Raw genomic sequence first — 25116 nt, 5'->3', positions numbered from 1 at the left:
AGTCTACCTGCATAATGAAATCGCCCATGATCACTGTAACCTTGCCTTTCTGACATGCCTTTTCTATCTCCTAGTGTATCTCATGCCCCACATCCTGACTACTGTTCGGAGGCCTGTACATAGCTCCCATTATGGTTTCTGTCGAGGTTCATCCTGAGCAGTTCTGTGACACAGGACTCTGTGCTCTATGGGCTGTTCCCAGGGACACACACCGAGACAAACATCAGCTGCAGCTGGAGGATCATCAACTCAGTGAAAGATGCTCTTTGGTCTCCCCGAAACTTGTTGATCTTCCAGTGCAAAGAGTTGTCCCTGACTGGGTGTTGCAGACTGGCACATTCCAAGATCCAGGACTACGTGCTGAGGGATGCACTAAAGCTTGGGGTAGCTGCTACAAAGGCACAATGGGGAAGGGTCACTGTCTAAGACCTTTCAGCCACAGTGCACCGAGGGACTGGGAACTGTGTAGAGACCCTCGGGCTGTACAGCTCAGAATGAATGTCTGCAAATGATTGTGATATTCATTGATTGTATTGATACACCTCGTGATACATGTTATAAAAGTTGAACCTGATTGTACTTTTGTGATGGTGATTTTGAAATGGTTTGGAATGTTCTTCCAGATATTTTACGAATAAAGTATATTTTTCCAAAAAAAACCTCTCTCCTCCATCCCCACCCCCTCTTTTCCAATAATTTATAAATATTTTTCTATTCCCACCTATTCCCATTATTTTTAAATGTGTTTCCATCCATTGGTCTATCTGTCCCTTCCACGTTGCTGTTTTCTACCCTTAATGTCCCCATTAGCACATTTCTTCGCCAATTTCACCACCATCAACATCTCTTTATCCTTTTGTCTGCGACATCTTTTGGTTCCCCCACCTTTCACTGACCCTCGATCCATCTCTAATTGTCCCCTCCCCCCTGCCCCTTTAACCAGTTTATATTTCACCTCTCTTCTACTTTCCCTTAGTTCTGGTCAAGAGTCACAGGGACTCGAAAGGTGAACTGTGCCCCTCCCCGCAGATGCTGCCAGACCTGCTGAGTTTTTCCAGGTATTTTTTTGGGGGGTTTTGGTTGTGGGTTTCCAGCCTCCGCAGTTTTTGGCTTTTATATTTTAATTTTATTCCTGGTGTCATTCCGACCTCTCACTCAAAATATCCCTAAACTGCCCTGAGTAATTTCTTCGAATTTTGCCACACGGGCGGGCGCTGTGATTGGCCCGAGGATTGTTTCAAAGGACACACGCACGGGGCTCTGATTGGCTGGAACACTGATACATTCGAGGTGAAATTGACACACCGCCTTGTAACCAACAGCAACCACGGAAAGGGGCAAAAGACTCAACTTCTGCTCTGCCTGTGAACCCCTTGAAGGACAAAATACTTCTTAATTTTTAAAAAAAAATTATTTTGTGAACGATTACGAGACTATCTTTCTCTGCCCAGAGGAATCCTAACAGCAGCGTCCCCCGCAGAGCCATGCTGTATACCAAGTCCGGGACTGTGTGCAGTCAGACACCGGCCGAGGAATCGCACCTAGGTATGAAGTTTTTTTTAACAACGTGAGTTCCCCGAGTGTCCGCGCAGCGTCTTTACCCCACCTCCCACACACACACACCCCCCCCCCCACCCCCCTCCCCCGCTCCCCAGAAGTTGGTGTTTGGGGAGAAGGGGAGTGAGCAGGAGTTCTCGAGAGCCAGTGGGATGCAGAGACAGAAACTGAGAGAGAGAGAGAGACAGGCACAGAGATGGACTGGGGCGGAGGGGGCAGAGACGGATGGAGAGGGAGAGACAGGTTCGGTTCGGTGATTGCAAAGTAAGTCGGAGAGGGAGAGGGAAAGGGAGAAAAAGGATGAGAGAGAGAGACGCAGAGAGAGAGAGACGCAGAGAGAGAGAGACGTAGAGAGAGAGAGATGCAGAGAGAGAGAGATGCAGAGAGAGAGAGATGCAGAGACAGAGAGATGCAGGGAGAGAGATGCAGAGACAGAGAGAAAGAGACAGACAGAGAGAAAGAGACAGACAGAAAGAAAGAAAGAGAGAGAGAGAATGAGACAGAGAAAGAGACAGAGAGAGAGAGCTAGAGAAACAGAACGAGAGAGAGAGCGATACAGCAGTGAGAGACAGAAAGAGAGACACAGACACACAAAAAGATGTTAGAGAGAGACGGAGAGAGAAGGGGTGACAGAAACACATGTGAGTTAGCGAGAGAGGCAATGGGCAAACTCATTAATTCTCGCTTGAGTTTAGTAGACTGAAGGGTCGGGAGTATTTGTCACTAAGAACCATTCAGTCTGATGTGATGTTTGATTTTCTGTCATAATTTTGTTAAACTAAGGCTGGGATCATTGGATGGAGTGTAATTCTCTCTCTTTCTCTCCCTGCCTCAGCTCCTGCGGTGAAGAATAGGAAGAAGAGAGAAAGCTTCAAGGATCTGTACAGTGTGGGCAATAAACTGGGCAGCGGCGGCTTCGGAACTGTTTACTCGGCTGTGAGGATCTCCGATGGAGCTCCGGTGAGAGAGGAGGGGAAAGGGAGGGCATTAATTAAATAAGCACTTTGATATATAGACACACACACACTCAGACACAAACACACACACACACACCCAGACACACAGAGACACACTCAGACACACAGAAACACACACTCAGACACACAGAAGCACACAACCAGACACACACCCAGACACACAGACACACACAGACACACACACAGACACACAAACAGACGCACACACACTCAGACACACAAACACACACAGAGACACACTCAGACACACAAACCCTCAGACACACACAAACACACACTCAGACACACACAAACACACACTCAGACACACACAGACACACACACAGACACACACACGCACACACACTCAGACACACACACGCAAAAACATTCACACAGACACTCAATCACACAAACATGCACACAGACACATAGACACACACTCACACAGAGATCCTCACAGTCATGCACAGCCAAACACGCACACACACACACACACACACACACACACACTCAGACACACACACACAGGCATACACAGAGACACACTGCCATCTAGAAGCTTCCGTTTTTAGTGCAATAAATTATAAAACACGAGCACAACATTACAACATTCCGGCGGTCGCGGGGGGAGTGAAGATCCAAAATAATTCCCAGGAATCAATGTTTACACCTGCAGGTGTTGCTGATGTGTCTATATGGGGGAGGGAGACAAGGTGTGTGTTAACTCAGCATGAAACTTTACTTAAAATATATCAATATCGATGTAGTGTTTAAAGTCAGCTGGTTTTGAGGAGAAACGACTTTAGCCAGAGAGTGGTGAATCTATGGAATTCATTCCCACAGAAGGCTGTGGAGGCCAGGTCATTGAGTGTATTTAAGACCGAGATAGATAGGTTCTTGATCGGTAAGGGGGATCAAAGGTTACGGGGAGAAGGCGGGAGAATGGGGTTGAGAAACTTATCAGCCATGATTGAATGGCGGAGCAGATTCGATGGGCCGAATGGCCTAATTTCTGCTCCTATGTCTTATGGTCTTATGGTTTGAATGAATTGGGATCCTGTTTCTGTGACAGGTGGCGGTTAAACACGTGCCCAGGAAGAAAGTGGCGGATTGGGGTCGTCTGGTGAGTTTAAAATTTATTAAATAAGACTTGTAAACCTGTCTCTGTCTGAGTGTGTGCGAGTGTGCGTCTGAGTGCGTGCAAAGTGTGCGTCTGAGTGTGCGTCTGAATGTGTGTAAGTGTGCGTCTGAGTGTGCAAGTGTGTGTGTGTGTGCAAGTGTGAGAATGTGTGCAAGTGTGTCTGTGTGTGAGTAACTGAATGTGAGAGTGTGCGAGTGTACCTGAGTGTGAGCAAGTAACTCTGAATGTGTGAGTGTGTCTGAGTGTGTGTGCGAGTAACTCTGAATGTGTGTGTGTGCGAGTGTGTCTGCGTGTCTACAAGTAACTCTGAATGTGTGTGTGTGCGAGTGTTTCTGAGTGTGTACAAGTAACTCTGAATGTGAGTGTGTGTGCGAGTGTGTCTGAGTGTGTGCAAGTGTGTGTCTGAGCGTGAGAGAGTGTGTCTGAGTGTGTGAATATTGGAGGGTGGGTGTGAGAGTGAGTGTGAGTGTGAGTGTGTTTGTGCAGAGGAGCTGGTTCTTGTTTGCAATTCAGTGAAAAATGACGAAGGATTTCTTTTCAATCTTCGTTCTGTGATATATTTATTACAACCCTAGATCTCATTGCCTTTGAGGTAATGTTTACTTTGCTTTCCCTCCGTGACATCAGTTTAGAGGGAAAAACCCAGGAAACTGACACATCGCAACAGAAAATTGTTAAAGGTGAACTCACCACCAGGGGTCGCCCCACAAGGGAGTTTTTTTAGATAGAACGTCATTCTCAACTTGTGTTCCCCCCAAACCAGCCTCTTCCCACTCCCTACCCACCCCCAACTCCATCTCCCCGAAACAAGCCTCTTCCTACCCCCTGCCCACCCCATCTCCATCTCCCCACAAACCAGCCTCTTCCCACCCCCAATTCCATCTCCCCCCAAACCAGCCTCTTCCCACCCCCAACTCCATCTCCCCCAAACCAGCCTCTTCTCACCCCCAACTCCATCTCCCCCAAACCAGCCTCTTCTCACCCCCAATCCCATCTCCCCCAACTCCATCTCCCCCCAAACCAGCCTCTTCCCACCCCCTACCCACCCCCAAATCCATCTCCCCCAAGCCAGTCTCTTCCCATCCCCTACCCTCCCCCAACTCCATCTCCCCCCAAACCAGCCTCTTCCCACCCCTACCCACCCCCAACTCCATCTCCCCCAAACCAGCCTCTACCCACCCCCAATTCCATCTCCCCCAAACCAGCCTCTTCCCACCCCCTACCCTCCCCCAACTCCATCTCCCCCAAAACCAGCCTCTTCCCACACCCTACCCACCCCCAACGACAAGTCCCCAAACAAGCCTCTTCCCACCCCCTGACCACCCCCTGCTCCATCTCCCACTAAACCAGCCTCTTCCCACCCCTACCCACCCCCAACTCCAACTCCCCCCAAACCAGCCTCTTCCCACCCCCAACTCCATCTTCCCACAAACCAACCTCTACTCACCACCTACTCCATCACCCCCAAACCAGCCTCTTCCCACCCTCTACCCATCCCAAATCCATTTCCCCAAACCAGCCTCTTCCCACCCCCTACCCACCCCCAACTCCATCTCCCCCCAAACCAGCCTCTTCCCACCCCCTACCCACCCCCAACTCGATCTCCCCCCAAACCAGCCTCTTCCCACCCCCTACCCACCCGCAACTCCAACTCCCCCCAAACCAGCCTCTTCCCACCCCCTACCCACCCCCAACTCCATCTCCCCCCAAACCAGCCTCTTCCCACCCCCAACTCCTTGTCACCCACTCTTTGTGAACTTGTTGCCTGCTGTCCATGTTCTGAATTCTGCCATCCTTGTGCCCTCTGTTTGCAGAATGACCACCCTGTGCCGATGGAGATCATCCTGATGAGGAAGGTGTCTTTGCCGGAGCACCGAGGTGTGATTCGCCTGCTGGACTGGTTCTCCAGGCCGGACGGCTTCCTGCTGGTGATGGAGCGCCCACCTAGAGCCAAGGATCTCTTTGACCTCATCACCGAGCAGGGCCGGCTGTGCGAGGAGCGCTCCTGTTCCTTCTTCCGCCAGGCGGTGGAGGCACTGCGGCACTGCCATGCCTGTGGGGTCACGCACCGGGACGTCAAGGACGAGAACCTTCTGGTCGACCTGCGCACCGGCGAGCTCAAGCTCATCGACTTCGGCTCGGCAGCCCTGCTGCGCGACACCGCCTACACCGATTTCGATGGTGAGTGCCCTATCTCAGCCCAGCTACTCCCTGGGGGCATCCCGGAAGCAGCTGGGGTCACAGCGGCTCCCCCATTCTCTTTCTGCCACCAGGGATCCCAGATTGTTGCGTGGGCACCAATTCCCTCCCACAGTGCGGCTCAGAACTGACCCTCCGACAGTGCGACTCTCGCTCAGCACTGACCATCCGACTGTGCACCGCTCCCTCAGCACTGACCATGTGACAGTGCGGAGCTCCCTCAGCACTGACCCTCCGACAGTGCGACTCTCCCTGAGCACTGACCCTCCGACAGTGCGGCGCTCCCTCGGCACTGGCCCTCTGACAGCGCGGCGCTCCCTCGGCACTGACCATGTGACAGTGCGGAGCTCCCTCAGCACTGACCCTCCGCCAGTGCGACTCTCCCTGAGCACTGACCCTCCGACAGCGTGGCACTCCCTCAGCACTGACCCTCTGACAGTGCGGTGCTCCCTCGGCACTGGCTCTGGGCAGGGGGTATAAGGCAGGGGGGCAAGGTTCAGGCGTGGGTATTTTGGGGGCATTGGGGCATTAAACCCCAAAGCAATGCTGGGTTGATTAAATATTGTCACAGTGAATGTTGTCTGGTTTTAATCTTGTCCCTCTCTCTGTCTCTATTTCCCTCTCTTTCTGATGGAAATGTTCAGGCACCAGAGTGTACAGCCCGCCAGAGTACATCAGCGAAGGGCGCTACCATGCCCTCTCCGCTACTGTCTGGTCCCTCGGGGTCTTGCTCTACGACATGGTCTGTGGTGATATTCCCTTCGAGCGAGATGTGGAAATCCTGGCTGGCGAGATCCAGCTGCCCTGCAGCATCTCCAAGGGTAAGTGCAGACGGGGTGGAGAGAGGGGATTTTTATTTAAAAAACATCCTTCACTTTCTCCTTTCCTAAGATCTCAAGAATTAGGAGCAGGAGGAGGCCATTTGGCCCCTCGATCCTGCTACCCCATTCAATATGATCGCATCTGATCCGATTATTCCACAACTCCACTTCCCTGTCCGTCCCCCTCATAACCCTCGACTCCCCTCATCGATCAGAAATCTGTCTCACTCGGCCTTGAATATATTCAGTGACCCGGCCCCCACTGCTCTCAGGGGGAGGGGGGGAGAGAATTCCATAGACTGACCACCCTCTGAGGCAAGAAATTCCTCCTCATCTCCGTCTTCAATGGGAGACCCCTCATTCTGAAACTGTGCCCCCTCCCCTCACTCTAGATTTCCCCCCCACGAGGGGGGGAAACATCCCCTCAGCATCCACCCTGTCAAACCCCCTCCCCTCAGAATCTGACATGTTTCAATAAGATCACCTCTCATTCTTCTAAACTCCAATGGGTAGAGACCCAACCTGCTCAACCTTTCCCCATCAGACAAACCCCCTTCGTCCCAGGAATCAGCCTAGTGAACCTTCTCTGAACGGCTTCCAATGCGAGTCTGTCCCTCCTTAAGTAAGGAGACCAGAACTGTCCACAGAGCCCCAAGAGAGGCCTCACCAATGCCCTGTCCAGTTGTAGCAAGACTTCCCCACTTTTATACTCCATCCCCCCTCGCAATAAAGGACAACTTTCCATTTGGCTTCCTAATCACTCGCTGCATCTGCGTACCAACTTGTTGAGATTCATGTACCAGGACACCCCGATCCCTCTGCTCCACCGCCTTCTGCAGTCTCTCTCTCTCTTTCTCACATTCATTTCTTCCCCACGATGCAATTTTTAAGGGACTATCTTGTGCTTCCCCCTGCAGAGTGCGAGGAGCTGATACGATGGTGCCTCTCCATGCAACCCTCTGAACGGCCCACCCTCGACCAGATACTGTGCCACCCATGGGTGCAGCGGGACATCACCAGACCGAAAGCTGTGGGCCTCTGGAGCCCGGGGGAGACTCCAAGTGTAACACCAGCCAGGAGAGACAGTAGGGAGCAGACAGAGCGGACATGAACACATTCTGTTACTCGTCAACGTGTGGATGGAGGAGGAACTTTCAGGACTGATGGGGACCTCGTCTGATCGCTCTGTCAGCAGTGGCTGGCTGGTCAGTGAACATTGGCCCCAGTGCTGGAGAGAACTAGAACTGCACACCCCTTGTTTGTCTCCCTCATTCATCCCGAAAGACAGTGCTTCCGACAGTGCAGCTCTCCCTCAGCACTGACCCTCCTACAGTGTGGTGCTCCCTCAGTATTGACCCTCCGACAGTGCAGCGTTCCCTCAGTACTGACCGTCCGACAGTGCTGCGCTCCCTCAGCACTGACCCTCCAACAGTGCAGCGAGAGAGGGGGTGCAAAGCGATGGGGATCTAACACCATTATGATCGTTCGTGTATTCACAGGGGTGGCAGGAGTGAGGTGTTTAAGGAACTGACCAGCACCCACCCCACCCCGGTCGATCAGCTGTTGTTCAGTCAGCCAATCACAATTGTGTCTATTTAAATGTATATATATTTATAAGATATTGTGACTGTGTTCTGATTGGTGGCTGTTTAAAGTGTAGTGAAATATCCTATTTAAAATGATGATTTCCATGAGTAGCTGCAATTTCTCTCCATTCTCCCCTTAAGGCCACTTGCGAGCTTTACAGACCTGGCACTTTTCTGGAGGGGGTGTTGGGTGGGGCATTGAGAGATTCCTCCCTCACTCCCAACCCCACTCACCACCCCCACCCACCCACATTCTCAAGCACACTGATAAGGGAAGAAGCGTGGACTTAAGGCGAAAGCAATGCACAGTCGTTCGATCGCATTGTGAGGCACGCTGTGTGCAAATAGCTGAGGGGGAGTTGGTGGTGTTGCGGGTGCGGGGATGGCACCGGAGAGCTTTGGCCATGCCAGTGCCTTCGGGAGAGCGCCGGGGAGGCCCGAGCTTGGGTGAGGTTCTGGGGAAATTCTGGAAGCAGCTGGGCCCACCCTGGTCTGTAAATACTTGTGTATTGTGCCCAGGCTGTAGATGGTGCCGCTGATATCATGTTCGTGGTTCAACGTGAAACCCTCTTGTGAATCGCGGCACGAGATTGTCTTTAAATCGCGGTGTCGGTTAGCGAACCGACAGTCGTTACAGCATAGCAGGCCATTCGGCCCATCGAGCTGATGCCAGAGAAACTACCTGCGTATTTATGATGTTTTGTGTGGACTCAATAAAATTAAACATTGTTTCAGTCAGTGGTATATTGTGTGTGTGTGTCTGTGTACACGTCTCTGCAAACAGGGACAGGAGGAGGACATTCAGCCCCTCTCGAGCCTGTTACACAGGAACTGGAGGAGGACATTCAGCCCCTCTTGAGCCTGTTACACAGGAACAGGAGGAGGACATTCAGCCCCTCTTGAGCCTGTTACACAGGAACAGGAGGAAGCTCATTCAGGCCCTTGAGCACAGAAAAATGCCCTTCGACCCATCCAGTCTGTTTTGGTCAAACAAGTACCAAACTATTCTATCCCATTTTCCAGCACTAGGCCCATACCCTTGTATGTCATGGCATCGCAAATACTTATAGAGTGGGGTGTATAATGGAGGCCAGAGGAAAGGGAGAGAGAGAGAGAGAGAGAGAGGGACAGAGACAGAGACAGAGACAGAGAGTGAGACAGGCAGAGTGAGACAGAGTGAGACAAAGAGAGCGAGAGAGAGAAAAGGAGTGTGAGCCAAACAGAGAAAGAGAGAGTGAGACGGACAGAGACAGACAGAAAGTGATAGAGATATATAGAGAGAGGAATCGAGACAGAGACAGAGAGAAAGAGACACAGGAAAAGAAAGACAAAAAGAAAGAGACACAGAGATAGAAGTACAGAGAGACACAGAGAGAGAGAGACAGAGAGAGCGCGAGAGGGAGAGAGTCAGAGTCAGAGAGAGTAACAGAATGAGAGATAGAGGCAAAAACAGTGAGACAGAGAGAGAGTTAGGGAGGGAGAGGGACAGAGACAGAGAGAAAGGGACAGAGAGCGACAGATAGATAGAGATAGACAGAGAGAGACAGAGACACAGAGAGAGACAGAGACAGAGAGAGAGAGATACAGAGAGAGAGAGCTGGAGAGAGAGACAGAGAGGGAGAGACACAGAGTGAGAGAGAGAGAGACAGAGAGAGAAGCACTTCAGGATTGCAGCGCAGAATCACCAGAACGACTTGGTCTGAGAGGGTTAAATTCTGATGACGTGTCCCACAGGCCGAGCTTGTATTCCCTCGAGTATCGAAGATTAAGGGGTGTTCTGATCGAGGGGTTTAAGATGATGGGTTTGGAGGGGGTGGGAGAGCCCAGAATGAGGGGGCAGAACATCAAAGTTGGAGCCAGGTGGCCAGGGGAGATGTCAAGAAGCACTTGACACAAAGTGGAGTGGAAATGGAGAACTCCCTCCCCCCGATAAGCCTGTTGAGGCTGAGATTGGGGGAGGGCAATTGTAAATTTCCAACCTGAGATTGGGAGATTTTTCTGGGTAAGGGGGGGATTGAGGATTACAGAACTGAGGGCAGCAGATGGAGTTAAGATGCAGATCAGCCGTGATCTAGTTGACTCGAGGAAGGCTCAAGGGGCAGAATGGCCTCCTCCTGTTCCCGTCTAACAGGCTTGAGAGGGGCTGAATGGCCTCTCAGACTACAAAGGTGAGAGAGATAGAAGGACAGAGAGACACAGAGAGAGAGAGACGGAGAGACAGAGAGTCAGAGAGACAGAGATAGAGGGAGAGACAGAGAGAGAGAGAAAGAGGGACAGAGAGAGACACAGAGAGAGAGATAGAGAGAAAGATAGTGAGAGGGAGATAGCGAGAGACAGACAGTGAAAGATAGAGAGATAGACAGAGTGAGAGAGAGATAGACAGAGAGAGGGAGAGTAGGAGAGACAGAGAGAGAGAGCGAAAGAGAAATAGACAGAGAGAGAGATGACAGAGAGAGAAAGAGAGAGAGAGAGAGACGACAGAGACAGAGACAGTGAGAGAGACAGAGAGACAGATGGATACAGAGAGATAGAGATAGAGATAGACAGAGACAGAGATAGAGAGACAGAGAGAAACAGAGAGAGATTGGGAGATTTTTCTGGGTAAAGGGGGGATTGAGGATTACAGAACCAAGGGCAGCAGATTGAGTTAAGATGCAGATCAGCCGTGATCTGGTTGAATCTAGGAAGACGCGAGGGGCAGAATGGCCTCCTCCTGTTCATGCATAACAGGCTTGAGAGGGGCTGAATGGCCTACCAGACTACAAAGGTTCTCCCTCAGTACTGACCAACCGACAGTGCTGCACTCCCTCAGTACTGACCCTCCAACAGTGAGTTCCATGAGCAGCCGCAATCTCTCTCCATTCTCCCCTTAAGGCCACTTGCGAGCTTTACAGACCAGGAACTTTTCTGGAGGGGGTGTTGGGTGGGGCATTGAGAGATTCCTCCCTCACTCCCACCCCCACCCCCCCCACATCCTCATGCACACTGATAAGGGAAGAAGCGTGGATTTAAGGCGAAAGCAACACACAGTCGTTCGATCGCATTGTGATGCACACTGTGGGCAAATAGCTGAGGGGGAGTTGATGGGGTTGGGGATGGCACCAAAGAGGGGTTGGCCATCCCAGTGCCTTCGGGAGAGCGCCAGGGGAGATCCGAGGTTGGGTGAGGTTGTGGGGAAATTCTGGAAGCAGCTGGGCCCACCCTGGTCTGTAAATACTCGTGTATTGTGTCCAGGCTGTAGAGGGTGCCACTGATATCATGTTCGTGGTTCAACGTGAAACCCTCTTGTGAATCGTGGCACGAGACTGTCTTTAAATCGCGGTGTCGGTTAGCGAACCGACAGTCGTTACAGCATAGCTGGCCATTCGGCCCATCGAGCTGATGCCAGAAAAACTACCTGCATATTTATGATGTTTTGTGTGTACTCAATAAAATTAAACATTGTTTCAGTCAGTGGTATATTGTGTGTGTGTGTGTTTACATGTCTCTGCAAACAAGAGCAGGAGGAGGCCATTCATCCCCTCTCTCGAGACTGTTACCCAGGAACAGGAGGAGGCCATTCAGCCCCTCTCTCGAGACTGTTACACAGGAAGAAGAGGAGTCTCATTCAGGCCCTTGAGCCTCGAAGGGCTGAATGGCCTCCTCCTGTGGATGGCCCAATATGAAATTGAGGCAAACGCTGCCACCTGTTGGTCAACAAAACCTCGACGACGTGACAGAGTCTCAACAGCAGTCAGGCAGGTTCTGTTTCATAAGCTCATGTTGGGGGGTGGGCAGGTTGAACAGAGATGCATGGGGGGGGCGGAGCCTTTGAAGGCGTAGGCATTCGTACAATCACAGAATGACACAGTTCAAGAGGAGGCTATTCAGCCCATCATGCATGTGCTGGCTCTTTGGAAGAGCTGTCCAATTAGCCCCACACTCTTCCCCCACCAACCCCACCGGCTCTTCCCCCCCGCCCCCCCCCATAACCCTGCATGTTTTTCCCTTCCAGTATTTATCCAATTCCCACCTTATCGAAGAGAGAGAGAGCGAGAGAGACAAGGAAATACTGACCGTGGTGAAAGAAAGACGTGCGTTTATATAGCGCCTTTCACCACCAGCGGACACCTCCAAGTGCCTCGCAGCCAATGATGTACCTTTGTAGGTGGGGTCACTCGTATAGAAAAAGGGATCGCCATTTTGCTGCAGAGGAAGATCCCACAAGCAGCCGATGTCACACGATGACCCAGGTCATCTGTTCCTTTTCGTGGTGTTGGCTGAGGGATACGTTTCGGGCCCAGGACACCGGGGAGAACTCTTCCCTCCCAACCCCCACCCCAACCCCCGCCAGCCCGCTTTCCTTCCAATAGGGGCCAGGAGATCTTTTATGTCCACCCGAGGGGGTGGACGCAGGCCTCAGGTTTAATGTCTCATCCTGAAGGATGGAGAGAGAGAGAGAGAGAGAGGGATGTGATGAGAGAGTTGAGGCAAAGGTTGGTGTTGGGTTGAGAGAGGGCGATGGAGAGGCAAGTGATGTATCATAGAGTCATAGAGTTCTACAGCACAGAAAAAGGCCCTTCGGCCCATCCAGTCTGTGTCAGTCAAACAAGTACCGAACTATTCTAATCCTATTTTCCAGCACTAGGCCCATACCCTTGTATGTCATGGCATCGCAAATACTTATAGAGTGGGGAGTATAATGGAAGCCAGAGGAAAGGGAGAGAGAGATAGAGAGACAGAGAGACAGAGACAGGCAGAGTGAGACAGACAGAGTGAGAGAAAGAGAGCGAGAGAGAGAAAGGGAGAGTGAGGCAAACAGAGAAAGAGAGTGAGAGAAAGAGAGAGAGTGAGAAAGAGAAACAGACAGAATGTGAGAGAGGGAGATAGATAGAGGGACAGAGAAAGTCATAGAGAATGAGACACAGGAAAAGGGAGAAAGAGAGAGAGTTGCAGAGATATAGAGAGAGATAGAAGGACAGAGAGACACAGAGAGAGAGAGAGACAGAGAGAGAGAGAGTCAGAGAGTCAGACAGAGCAACAGAAAGACAGATAGATGGAGAGACAGAGAGAGGGATGTAGAGAAAGATAGAGAGAGAGAAAGAGGGATAGAGAGAGATACAGAGAGAGAGAGAGAGAGATAGAGAGAGAGAGATAATGAAAGATGGAGAGAGATAGACAGAGTGAGAAAGAGATAGACAGAGAGAGAGAGAGAGCCAGAGAGACAACGATATAAAGGAAGCGACAGAGAAATAGACTGAGAGAGAGATAGATAGAAAGAGACAGAGAGAGACACAGAGAGAGACAAAGAGAGAGACACCAGAGAGAGAGACGGAGAGAAAGAGAGAGAGAGAGAGACAGGGAGAGAGACAGAGCTAGAGACAGAGAGAGAGAGAGAGATAGAGAGAGAGCACTTCAGGATTGCAGCGCGGAATCACCAGAATGACCTGGGTCTGAGAGGGTTAAATTCCGATGACGTGTCCCACAGGCCGAGCTTGTATTCCCTCGAGTATCGAAGATTAAGGGGTGTTCTGATCGAGGGGTTTAAGATGATGGGTTTGGAGGGGGTGGGAGAGCCCAGAATGAGGGGGCAGAACATCAAAGTTGGAGGCCTTAAATCCACGCCTCTTCCCTTATCAGTGTGCATGAGTATGCGGGGGTGGAGGGGTGGAGTAGGTGGGGGTGGGAGTGAGGGAGGAATCTCTCAATGACCCACCCAACACCCCCTCCAGAAAAGTGCCAGGTCTGTAAAGCTCGCATGTGGCCTTAAGGGGAGAATGGAGAGAGATTGCGGCTGCTCATCGAAATCACTGTCGGAGGGTCAGTGCTGAGGGAGAACCTTTGTAGTCTGGGAAGCCATTCAACACCACGAAAAGGAACAGATGACCTGGGTCATCGTGTGACATCGGCTGCTCATGGGATCTTCCTCTGCAGCAAAATGCCGATCGCTTTCCCTACAAGAGTGACCCCACCTGCAAAGTTGCTTCATTGGCTGCGAGGCACTTGGAGGTGTCTGCTGGTGGTGAAAGGCGCTATATAAACGCACGTCTTTCTTTCGCTATGGTCAGTCTTTCCTTGTCTCTCTCTCTCTCCCTTCGATAAGGGGGGAATGGGATAAATACTAGAAGGGGAAAAACGTGCATTGTTATGGGTGTGGTGAAGAGCCGGTGGGGTCAGTGGGTGAAGAGTGTTGGGCTAATTGGACAGCTCTTTCAAAGAGCCTGCACATGCATGATGGGCTGAATGGCCTCCTCTTGAGCTGTGTCATTCTGTGATTGTACGAACGCCTCCGACTTCAAAGGCTCCGCCTCCCCCTCCCCGACCCCTGTTCAACCTGCCCACCCCCCAACATGAGCTTTTGAAACTGAACCTGCCTGACTGCTGTTGAGCCTCTGTCAGGTCGTCGAGGTTTTGTTGACCAGCAGGTGGCAGCATTTGCCACAATTTCATATTGGGCCATCCACAGAAGGAGGCCATTCAGCCCTTCAAGGTTCAAGGGTCTGAATGACCCTCCACCTGTTCGTCTGTAACAGGCTTCAGAGGGGCTGAATGAGCTTCCTTTTCTTCCTGTGTTACTGACTCGAGAGGGGCTGAATGGCCTTCGCCTGTTCATGTGTAAGTCTCGAGAGAGGGGCTGAATGGCCTCCTTCTGTTCCTGTTTGCAGAGACATGTGCACATACAAACACACAATATACCACTGACTGAAACAATGTTTAATTTTATTGAGTACACACAAAACATCATAAATACGCAGGTAGTTCCTCTGGCATCAGCTCGATGGGCCGAATGGCCAGCTATGCTGTAACGACTGTCGGTTCACTAACCGACACCGCGATTTAAAGACAGTTTCGTGTCGCGATTCACAAGAGAGTTTCACGTTGAACCACGAACATGATAGCAGCTGCACCCTCTACAGCCTGGACACAATACACGAGTATTTACAGACCAGGGTGGGCCCAGCTGCTTCCAGAATTTCCCCACAACCTCACCCAACCTCGGGCCTCCCCGGTGCTCTCCCGAAGGCACTGGCATGGTCAACGCCTCTCCGCTGCCATCCCCCCACCCCCCAACCCCACCAACTCCTCCTCAGCTATTTGCCCACAGCGTGCATCGCAAAGCGATCGAAAGACTGTGCGTTGCTTTCTCCTTAAATCCACGCTTCTTCCCTTATCAGTGTGCATGAGGATGTGGGCAGTGTGGGAGTGGGAGTGAGGGAGGAATCTCTCAATGCCCCACCCAACACCCCCTCCAGAAAAGTGCCCGGTCTGTAAAGCTCGCAAGTGGCCTTAAGGGGAGAATGGAGAGAGATTGTGGCTGTTCATGGAAATCACTGTCGGAGGGTCAGTCCTGAGGGCGCGCAGCATTGTTCCAGGGTCAATACTGAGAGTTTGCCGGACTGTCGGATAGTCAGTAGTGAGGGAGAACCTTTGTAGTCTGGTAGGCCGTTCAGCCCCTCTCAAGCCTGTTAGACAGGAACAGGAGGAGGCCATTCTGCCCCTCGAGCCTTCATCAATTCAACCAGATAACAGCTGATCTGCATCTTAACTCCATTTGCTGCGTTTGGTTCTGTAATCCTCAATACCCCCCTTACCCAGAAAAACCTCCCAATCTCAGGTTGAAAATTTACAATTGCCTCCCCCCCATCTCAGCCTCGACAGGCTTATCGGGGGGAGGGAGTTCCCCATTTCCACTCCACTTTGTGTCAAGTGCTTCCTGACATCTCCCCTGACCGCCTGGCTCCAACTTTGATGTTCTGCCCCCTCATTCTGGGCTCTCCCGCCCCCTCCAATCCATCATCTTAAACCCCTCGGTCAGAATACCCCTTAATCTTCGATACTCGAGGGAATACAAGCTCGGCCTGTGGGAACCGTCATCGGAATTTAACCCCCTCAACCCAAGTCGTTCTGTTGATTCTGCGCTGCAATCCTGAACGGCTCTCTCTCTCTCTGTCTCTCTCTCTCTCTCTTTGTCTCTCTCACTTTCTCTCCCTATCTCTATCTCTCTCTCTATCTATCTATCTATCTCTCTCTCAATCTCTCTGTCTTTCTTTGTTTCTCTGTTTCTCTCTCTGTCTCTCTGACTCTCTCTCTGTCTCTCTCTCTATTTCTCTGTTGCTCTCTCTCTCCGTCTCTCTCTGTTTATCTCTCTCTCTCTGTCTATCTCTCTGTCTCTCTCTGTCTATTTCTCTGTTGCTCTCTCTCTCTGTCTCTCTCTGTTTATCTCTCTCTCTCTGTCTATCTCTCTTTCTCACTCTGTCTATCTCTCTTTATCTTTCAAAGTCTATCTCTCTGTCACTATCTCTCTCTCCCTCTATCTCTCACTCTCTCTGTATCTCTCTCTGTCCCTCTTCCTCTCTCTCTGTCTCTCTCTATATCTCTCTCTCTGTCTCTCCCTCTATATGTCTTTCTGTTGCTCTCTCTGACTCTCTCTCTCTCTCTCTCTGCGTCTCTCTCTCTGTGTTTCTCTGTCCTTCTATCTCTCTCTCTGTCTCTTTTTGTCTCTCTTTACCTGTGTCTCTTTCTCTCTGTCTTTCTCGGTCCCTCTATCTCTCTCTCTCACTTTCTGTCACTTTGTCTGTCACTCTCTCTCTTTCTCTCACTCTCTTTCTCTGTTTGCCTCACTCTTCTTTTCTCTCTATCTTGCTCTCTTTCTCTCACTCTGCCTGTCTCACTCTCTGTATCAGTCTCTCTGTCCCTCTATCTCTCTCTCTTTCCTCTGGGCTCCATTATACACCCCACTCTATAAGTACTTGCGATGCCATGGCATACAAGGTTATGGGCCTAGTGCTGGAAAATGGGATTGGAATAGTTTGGTACTTGTTTGACCGACAAAGATGGGATGGACCGAAGGGCCTTTTTCTGTGCTGTAGACCTCTATGACTCTATGACACATCACTTGCCTCTCCATCGCCCTCTCTCAACCCAACACCAACCTTTGCCTCAACTCTCTCATCACATCCCTCTCTCTCTCTCTCTCTCTCTCCATCCTTCAGGATGAGACATTAAACCTGAGTCCTGCGTCCACCCCCTCAGGTGGACATAAAAGATCCCCCAGCCCCTATTGGAAGTAAAGCGGGTTGGTGGGGGTGGGTGGGGGTTGGGGGGAAGAGTTCTCCCCGGTGTCCTGGGCCCGAAACGTATCCCTCAGCCAACACCACGAAAAGGCACAGATGACCTGGGTCATCGTGTGACATCGGCTGCTCGTGGGATCTTCCTCTGCGCAAAATGGCGGTCTCTTTCCCTACAAGAGTGACCCCACCTGCAAAGGTGCTTCATTTGCTGCGAGGCACTTGGAGGTGTCTGCTGGTGGTGAAAGGTGCTATTTAAACGCACTTCTTTCTTTCGCTGCGGTCAGTCTTTCCTAGTCTCTCTCTCTCTCTCCCTTCAATAACGGGGGGAATTGGATAAATACTGGAAGGGGAAAATTGTGTAGGGTTATGGGGGAGAGAAAGAGCTGGTGGGGTCGGGGGGAAAGAGTGTGGGGTTAATTGGACAGCTCTTTCTAAAAGCCAGCACATGCATGAACGGCTGAATGGCCTCCTCTTAAGCTGTGTGGTTCTGTGTACGAACGCCTCCACTTCTCCCTCCCCCACCCCCGTTCAACCTGCCCACCTCCACAACATGGGCTTTTGAAACCGAACCTGCCCGAATGCTGTTGAGACTCTATCAGGTCGTCACTGTTTTGTTGACCAGCAGGGAGCGGCGTTTGCCATAATTTCATATTGGGCCATCCACAGGAGGCCATTCAGCTCCTTCGAGGGTCAAGGGCCTCAAAAGGTCTCCTCCTGTTCCTCTGTAACAGGCTTCAGAGTGGCTGAATGAGCCTCCTCTTCTTCCTGTGTTACTGACTCGAGAGGGGATGAATGGCCTCCTCTTGTTCCTGTGTAACATTTTCGAGAGGGACTGAATGGCCTCCTCCTGTTCCTGTGTAACAGGCTCGAGGGAGGTTCTGAATGGCCTCTTGCTGTACCTGCTTGCAGAGACATGTACACACACAATATACCACTGACTGAAACAATGTTTAATTTTATTGAGTACACACAAAACATCATAAATAAGCAGCTAGTTTCGACACCGCGATTTAAAGACAGTCTCGTTCCGCGATTCACAAGAGACTTTCACGTTGAACCACGAACATGATATCAGCGGCACCCTCTACAGCCTGGACACAATACACGAGTATTTACAGACCAGGGTGGGCCCAGCTGCTTCCAGAATTTCCCCAGAACCTCACTGAAACTCGGGCCTCCCCTGGCGCTCTCCCAAAGGCACTGGCATGGTCAACGCCTCTCAGGTGCCAACCTCCCCACACCCAACCCCACCAACTACCCCTCAGCTATTGGCCCACATCGTGCATCACAAAGCAATCGAACGACTGTGCATTACTTTCCCCTTAAATCCACGCTTCTTCCCTTATCAGTGTGCATGAGGATGTGGGGTGAGGGTTGGGAGGGGAGTGAGGGAGGAATCTCTCCATGCCCTATCCCAACACCCCCTCTAGAAAAGTGCCAGGTCTGTACAGCTCGCAGGTGGCCTTAAGGCAAGAATGGAGAGAGATTGCGGCTGCTCATGGAAATCACTGTTGGAGGGTCAATACTGAAGGAGCTCTGCATTGTCGGAGGGTCAGGGCTGAGCCGCGCTGTATGAGGGTCTGTGCTGAGGGAGCACCACACTGTAGGAGGGTCAGTGCTGAGGGAGAGCCGCACTGTCGGAGGGTCAGTTCTGAGCCGCACTGTCGGAGGGAATTGGCGCCTGCGCAACAATCTGGGATCCCTGGTGGCAGAAAGAGAAATGGGGTGCCGCTGTGCCCCCAGCTGCTTCCGGGATGCCCCCAGGGAGTGGCCGGGCTGAGATAGGGCACTCACCACTGACATCGGTGTAGGCGGTGTCACGCAGCAGGGCTGCCGAGTCGAAGTCGATGAGCTTGAGCTTGCCGGTGCGCAGGTCGACCAGAAGGTTCTCACTCTTGACGTCCCGGTGCGCGACCCCACAGGCATGGCAGTGCCGCAGTGCCTCCACCGCCTGGCGGAAGAAGGAGCAGGAGCACTCCTCGCACAGCCAGCCCTGCTCGGCGATGAGGTCGAAGAGATCCTTGGCTCTGGGCGGGCGCTCCATCACCAGCAGGAAGTCGTCCGGCCTGGAGAACCAGTCCAGCAGGCGAATCACACCTCGGTGCTCCGGCAAAGACACCTTCCACATCAGGATGATCTCCAGGGGAACGTGGCGGTCATTCTGCAAACAGAGGGCACAAGGATGGCAGAATTCAGAACATGGACAGCAGGCAACAAGTTCACAAAGAGTGGGTGACAAGGAGTTGGGGGTGGGAGGTGGCTGGTTTGGGGAGATGGAGTTGGGGGTGGGAAGAGACTGGTTTGTGGGGGAGATGGAGTTGGGGGTGGGTAGGGGGTGGGAAGATGCTGGTTTGGGGAGATGGAGTCGGGGGTTGGTAGGGGCTGGGAAGAGGCTGGTTTGGGGGAGCTGGAGTTGGGGTGTGAAAAGGCTGGTTTGGGGGAGATGGAGTTGGGGGTTGGAATAGGCTGGTTTAGGGGAGATGGAGTTGGGGGTGGGAAGAGGCTGGTTTGGGGGAGATGGAGTTGGGGGTGGGAAGAGGCTGGTTTGGAGAGATGGGTTGGGGATGGGTAGGGGGTGGGAAGAGGCTGGTTTGGGGGAGATGGAATTGGGGGTGTATAAGGTCTGGGAAGAGGCTGGTTTGGGGGAGATGGAGTTGGGGGTGGGTGGGCAGTTGGAAGAGGCTGGTTTGGGGGAGATGGAATTGGCGGTGGGTAGGGTTTGGGAAGAGGCTGGTTTGGGGGAGATGGAATTGGGGGAGTGTAGGTGTTTGGAAGAGGCTAGTTTGGGGGGAACACAAGTTGAGAATGAAGTTCTATCTAAAAAAAAACTCACTTGTGGGGCGACCCCTGGTGGCGAGCTCACCTTAACAATTTTCTGTTGCGATGTGTCAGTTTCCTGGGTTTTTCCCTCTAAACTGATGTCACGGAGGGACAGCAAAATAACCATTATCTCAAAGGCAATGAGATCTAGGGTTGTAATAAATATATCACAGAATGAAGATTGAAAAGAAAGCCTTCGTCATTTTTCATTGAATTGCAAACAAGAACCAGCTCCTCTGCACAAACACACTCACACTCACTCTCACACCCACCCTCCAATATACACACACTCAGAAACACTCTCTCACGCTCAGACACACACTTACACACACTCAGACACACTCGCACATTCAGAGTTACTTGCTCACACTCAGGTACACACGCACACTCTCACTTTCAGACTTATTCACACACACACTCAGACAGACTCTTACACACTCTCCCATTCAGAGTAACTCGCAAAGACACTCTGACACACTCGCACATTCAGAGATACTTGTACACACTCAGACACACTCGCACACGCACTCACATTCAGAATTAACTCGCACACACTCAGACACATTCGCACATTCAGAGAAACTTGCTCACACTCAGGTACACTCGCACACTCTCACATTCAGACTTACACACACTCTCAGACACACTCGCACACACACTCACATTCAGAAGAGTTACTCATACACACACTCAGACACACTCGCACATTCAGAGTCACTTGCACACACTCAGACACACTTGCACGCTCTCACATTCATACTTACTCACACACACTCAGAAGCACTCGTACACACTCTCACATTCAGAGTTGTTCGCACACACTCAGAAAAACTCGCACATTCAGAGTTTCTTGTACAAACTCAGACACACTCACACACACACTCAGAGTTATTCACACACACTCAGACACACTCGCAAATTCAGAGTTTCTTGTATACACTCACACACACTCGCACACACACTCAGAGATATTCACACACACTCAGACACACTCGCACACTGTCACATTCAGAGTTACTCACACACACACTCACACACACTCTCACATATTCTCACACTCAGACACACTTGCACACATTCTCACACTTCCACACACTCGCACACTCACACGCACACTTTGCACACTCTCAGATGCGCACTCGCACACACTCAGACAGAGACACGTTCACAAGTCTTATTTAATAAATTTTAAACTCACCAGATGACCCCAATTCACCACTTTCTTCCTGGGCACGTGTTTAACCGCCACCTGTGACAGAAACAGGATCCCAATTCATTCAAATCAGCTGACTTTAAACACTACAACGATATTGATATATTTTAAGTAAAGTTTCATACTGAGTTAACACACACCTTGTCTCCCTCCCCCCTATAGAAACATCAGCAACACCTGCAGGTGTAAACATTGATTCCTGGGAATTATTTTGGATCTTCACTCCCCCCGCGACCCCCGGAATGTTGTAATGTTGTGCTCGCGTTTTATAATTTATTGCACTAAAAACGGAAGCTTCTAGATGGCAGTGTGTCTCTGTGTATGCCTGTGTGTGTGTGTCTGAGTGTGTGTTTGTGTGTGTGCGTGTTTGGCTGTGCATGACTGTGAGGATCTCTGTATGAGTGAGTGAATGTGTCTATGTGTCTGTTTGTGTGCATGTTTTTGTGAGTGTCTGTGTGAATGTATTTGTGTGTGTTTGTCTCTGAGTGTGTGTGCGTGTGTTTGTTTGTCTGAGTGTGTGTTTGTGTTTGTGTGTGTCCGAGTGTGTGTTTGTGCATGTCTGTGTGTGTCTCTGTATGTGTCTGGGTGTGTGTGCGTGTTTGTTTGTGTCTGAATGTGTGTGTGTGTTTATGTGTCTCTGAGTGTGTTTGTGTGTGTCTGAGTGTGTCTCTTTGTGTGCGTGTGTGTTTGTGTCTGAGTGTGTATGTGTGTCTACATATCGATGTGCTTATTTCATTAATGACCTCCCTTTTCCCTCCTCTCTCACTGGAGCTCCATCGGAGATCCTCACAGCCGAGTAAACAGTTCCGAAGCCGCCGCTGCCCAGTTTATTGCCCACACTGTACAGATCCTTGAAGCTTTCTCTCTTCTTCCTCTTTTTCACTGCAGGACCTGAGGCAGAGAGAGAAAGAGAGAGAATTACACTCCATCCAATGATCCTAGCCTTAGTTTAACAAAATTATGACAGACAGAGAGAATGAGAGAGAGAGAGAAAGAGAGAGAGAGAAAGAGAGAGAGAGAGAGAGAGACAGAGAGAAAGAGAGACAGAGAGAGACAGAGAGACAGAGAGAAAGAAAGAGAGAGAGAGACTGAGAGAAAGACAGAGAGAAAGAAAGAGAGAGACAGAGAGAAAGAAAGAGAGACAGAGAGAAAGAAAGAGAGACAGAGAGACAGAGAGAGAGCTAGAGAAACAGAACGAGTGAGAGAGCGAGACAGCAGTGAGACACAGAAAGAGAGACACAGACACACCAACATCACATCAGACTGAAATGGTTCTTAGTGACAAATACTCCTGACCCTTCCCAGCCCACTAAACTCAAGCGAGAATTAATGAGTTTGCCCATTGCCTCTCTCTCTCACTCACATGTGTTTCTGTCACCCATTCTCTCTCCGTCTCTGTCCAACATATTTTTGTGTGTGTCTGTGTCTCTCTTTCTGTGTCTCACTGCTGTCTCGCTCTCTCGTCTGTTTCTCTAGCTCTCTCTGTGTCTCTCTTTCCTTCTCTCTGTCTCTCTCTTTCTCTCTCTCTTTCTTTCAGTCTCTCTCTCTCTTTCTCTCAGTCTCTCTCTCCCTTTCTTTCTCTCTGAGTCTCTCTCTCTCTCTTTCTCCCTCTCTCTCTTTCTCTCTCTCTCTGTCTCTCTTTTCATTCTTTCTCTCCCTTTCCCTCTCCCTCTTCGACTTAATCTGCAATCGGCCGCCTCCAGTCCGTTCACCGGCGCATTGTGTGCACCCTTTTTAAGGGAATTTTTAGGTTGGGGAGGTGGTCGGGACTCCCTCTTCAAGGGGGGATCCCAATATGTTGGATTCCTCTTCCATCTCCCTGTCTGTTCCGTTAGACGAATTGGTTCCCACTGAAACTTGCTCTTGTGTTGAAATGAATATGTTATTACCAAAGACCCATCGAACCGAACCTCTCTCTCTCTCTCCATCCGTCTCTGCCCCCTCCGCCACAGTCCAACTCTGTGCCTCTCTCTCTCTCTCTATCAGTTTCTGTCTCTGCATCCCACTGGCTCTCGACAACTCCTGCTCACTCCCCTTCTCCCCAAAGACCAACTTCTGGGGAGCGGGGGGTTGGGAGGTGGGGTAAAGACATTGCGCGGACACTCGGGGAACTCACGTTGTTAAAAAAAACTTCATACCTGGGTGCGATTCCTCGGCCGGTGTCTGACTGCACACAGTCCCGGACTTGGTATACAGCATGGCTCTGCGGGGGACGCTGCTCTTAAGATTCCTCTGGGCAGAGAAAGATAGTCTCGTAATCGTTTACAAAATGTTTCTTTTTAAAGGACGAATTTTGTCCTTCAAGGGGTTCACAGGCAGAGCAGAAGTTGAGTCTTTTCCCCCTTTCCCTAGTTGCTGTTGGTTACAAGGCGGTGTGTCAATTTCACCTCGAATGTATCAGTGTTCCAGAGAAGGCTGGAAATCCACAACCAAAACCCCCAAAAAATACCTGGAAAAACTCAGCAGGTCTGGCAGCATCCACGGGGAGGGGCACAGTTCACCTTTCGAGTCCCTGTGACTAAGGGAAAGCAGAAGATGGTTGCAACATAAACTGGTTTAAGGGGCAGGGGGAGGGGACAGTTAGAGCTGGATCGAGGGTCAGTGATAGGTGGGGGGAGACAAAAGATGTCACAGACAAAAGGAGAAAGAGGTGTTGATGCTGGTGAAATTGGCGAAGAAATGTGCTAATGGGGACATTAAGGGTAGAAAGCAACACGTAGAATGGACAGGTAGACCAATGGATGGAAACACATTTAAAAATATTGGGAATAGGTGGGAATAGAAAAATATTTATAAATTATTGGAAAAGAGGGGGTGGGGATGGAGGAGAGAGTTTGTGATCTAAAATTGTTGAACTCAATATTCAGTCTGAAAGGCTGTAAAATACCTAGTCTGTAGATAAGGTGCTGTTCCTCTAGTTTGCGTTGAGAAATAAAACAATTGATGTTGCTCTCACTCTTTCTCTCTCTCTCTCTCTGACTCTCTGTCCTTCTATCTCTCTCTCTATCTCTGCGTCTCTTTCTTTTTATCTCTCTTTTCCAGTGTCTCAGGTGGACATAAAAGATCTCCTGGCCCCTATTGGAAGTAAAGCGGGCAGGCGGGGGTTGGGGTGGGGGTTGGGGGGAAGAGTTCTCCCCGGTGTCCTGGGTCCGAAACGTATCCCTCAACCAACACCACGAAAAGGAACAGATGACCTGGGTCATCGAGTGACATCAGCTGATCGTGGGATCTTCCTCTGCGCAAAATGGCGATCCCTTTCCCTACAAGAGTGACCCCACCTGCAAAGGTGCTTCATTTGCTGCGAGGCTCTTGGAGGTTTCTGCTGGTCGGCAAAGGCGCTATATAAAGGCACGTCTTTCTTTCGCTACGGTCTGTATTCCCTTGTCTCTCTCTCTCTCGTTCTCTTCGATAAGGGCGGAATTGGATAAATACTGGAAGGGCAAAAACGTGCAGGGTTATGGGGGAGTGGAAGTGCCGGTGGGGTCGGTGAGTGAAGAGTGTGGGGCTAACTGGACAGCTCTTTCAAAGAGCCAGCACATGTATAATGGGCTGAATGGCCTCCTCTTGAGATGCGTCATTCTGTGATTGTTCGAATGCCTCCGCCGTCAAAGGCTCCGCACCCCCCTCCTCCACCCCCGTTCAACCTGCCCACCCCCAAACATGACTTTATGTAGCTGAACCTGCCTTACTGCTGTTGAGCCACTGTCAGGTCGTAGAGGTCTTGTTGACCAGCAGGTGGCAGCGGTTGCCACAATTATTTTTTGGGCCAT

General features: G+C 50.9%; 2 protein-coding genes across 2 annotated transcripts; one reads left to right on the top strand and one right to left on the bottom strand.

Moving 5' to 3' along the window:
- The first annotated feature begins 1306 nt into the window (after window positions 1–1306).
- On the top strand, window positions 1307–8997 carry LOC121272799 (serine/threonine-protein kinase pim-3-like). Its single transcript, XM_041179580.1, has 6 exons — window positions 1307–1545; window positions 2393–2517; window positions 3589–3639; window positions 5472–5838; window positions 6501–6677; window positions 7595–8997. Exons 1-6 carry the CDS (start codon window positions 1485–1487, stop codon window positions 7786–7788), a joined length of 975 nt encoding a protein of 324 aa, XP_041035514.1. The 5' UTR covers window positions 1307–1484; the 3' UTR covers window positions 7789–8997.
- On the bottom strand, window positions 8519–25116 carry LOC121272787 (serine/threonine-protein kinase pim-3-like). Its single transcript, XM_041179560.1, has 6 exons — window positions 25036–25116; window positions 23485–23578; window positions 22113–22237; window positions 21332–21382; window positions 19108–19474; window positions 8519–8832 (listed from the first exon to the last, which is right to left on the bottom strand). The coding sequence occupies exons 1-6, from the start codon at window positions 25114–25116 to the stop codon at window positions 8519–8521; spliced, it is 1032 nt and encodes a 343-aa protein (XP_041035494.1).

Source organism: Carcharodon carcharias, chromosome 35, assembly GCF_017639515.1.
Source record: "Carcharodon carcharias isolate sCarCar2 chromosome 35, sCarCar2.pri, whole genome shotgun sequence".
In the NCBI taxonomy this organism is placed as follows: domain Eukaryota; kingdom Metazoa; phylum Chordata; class Chondrichthyes; order Lamniformes; family Lamnidae; genus Carcharodon; species Carcharodon carcharias.
This window is presented reverse-complemented; position numbering and strand designations above follow the sequence as displayed.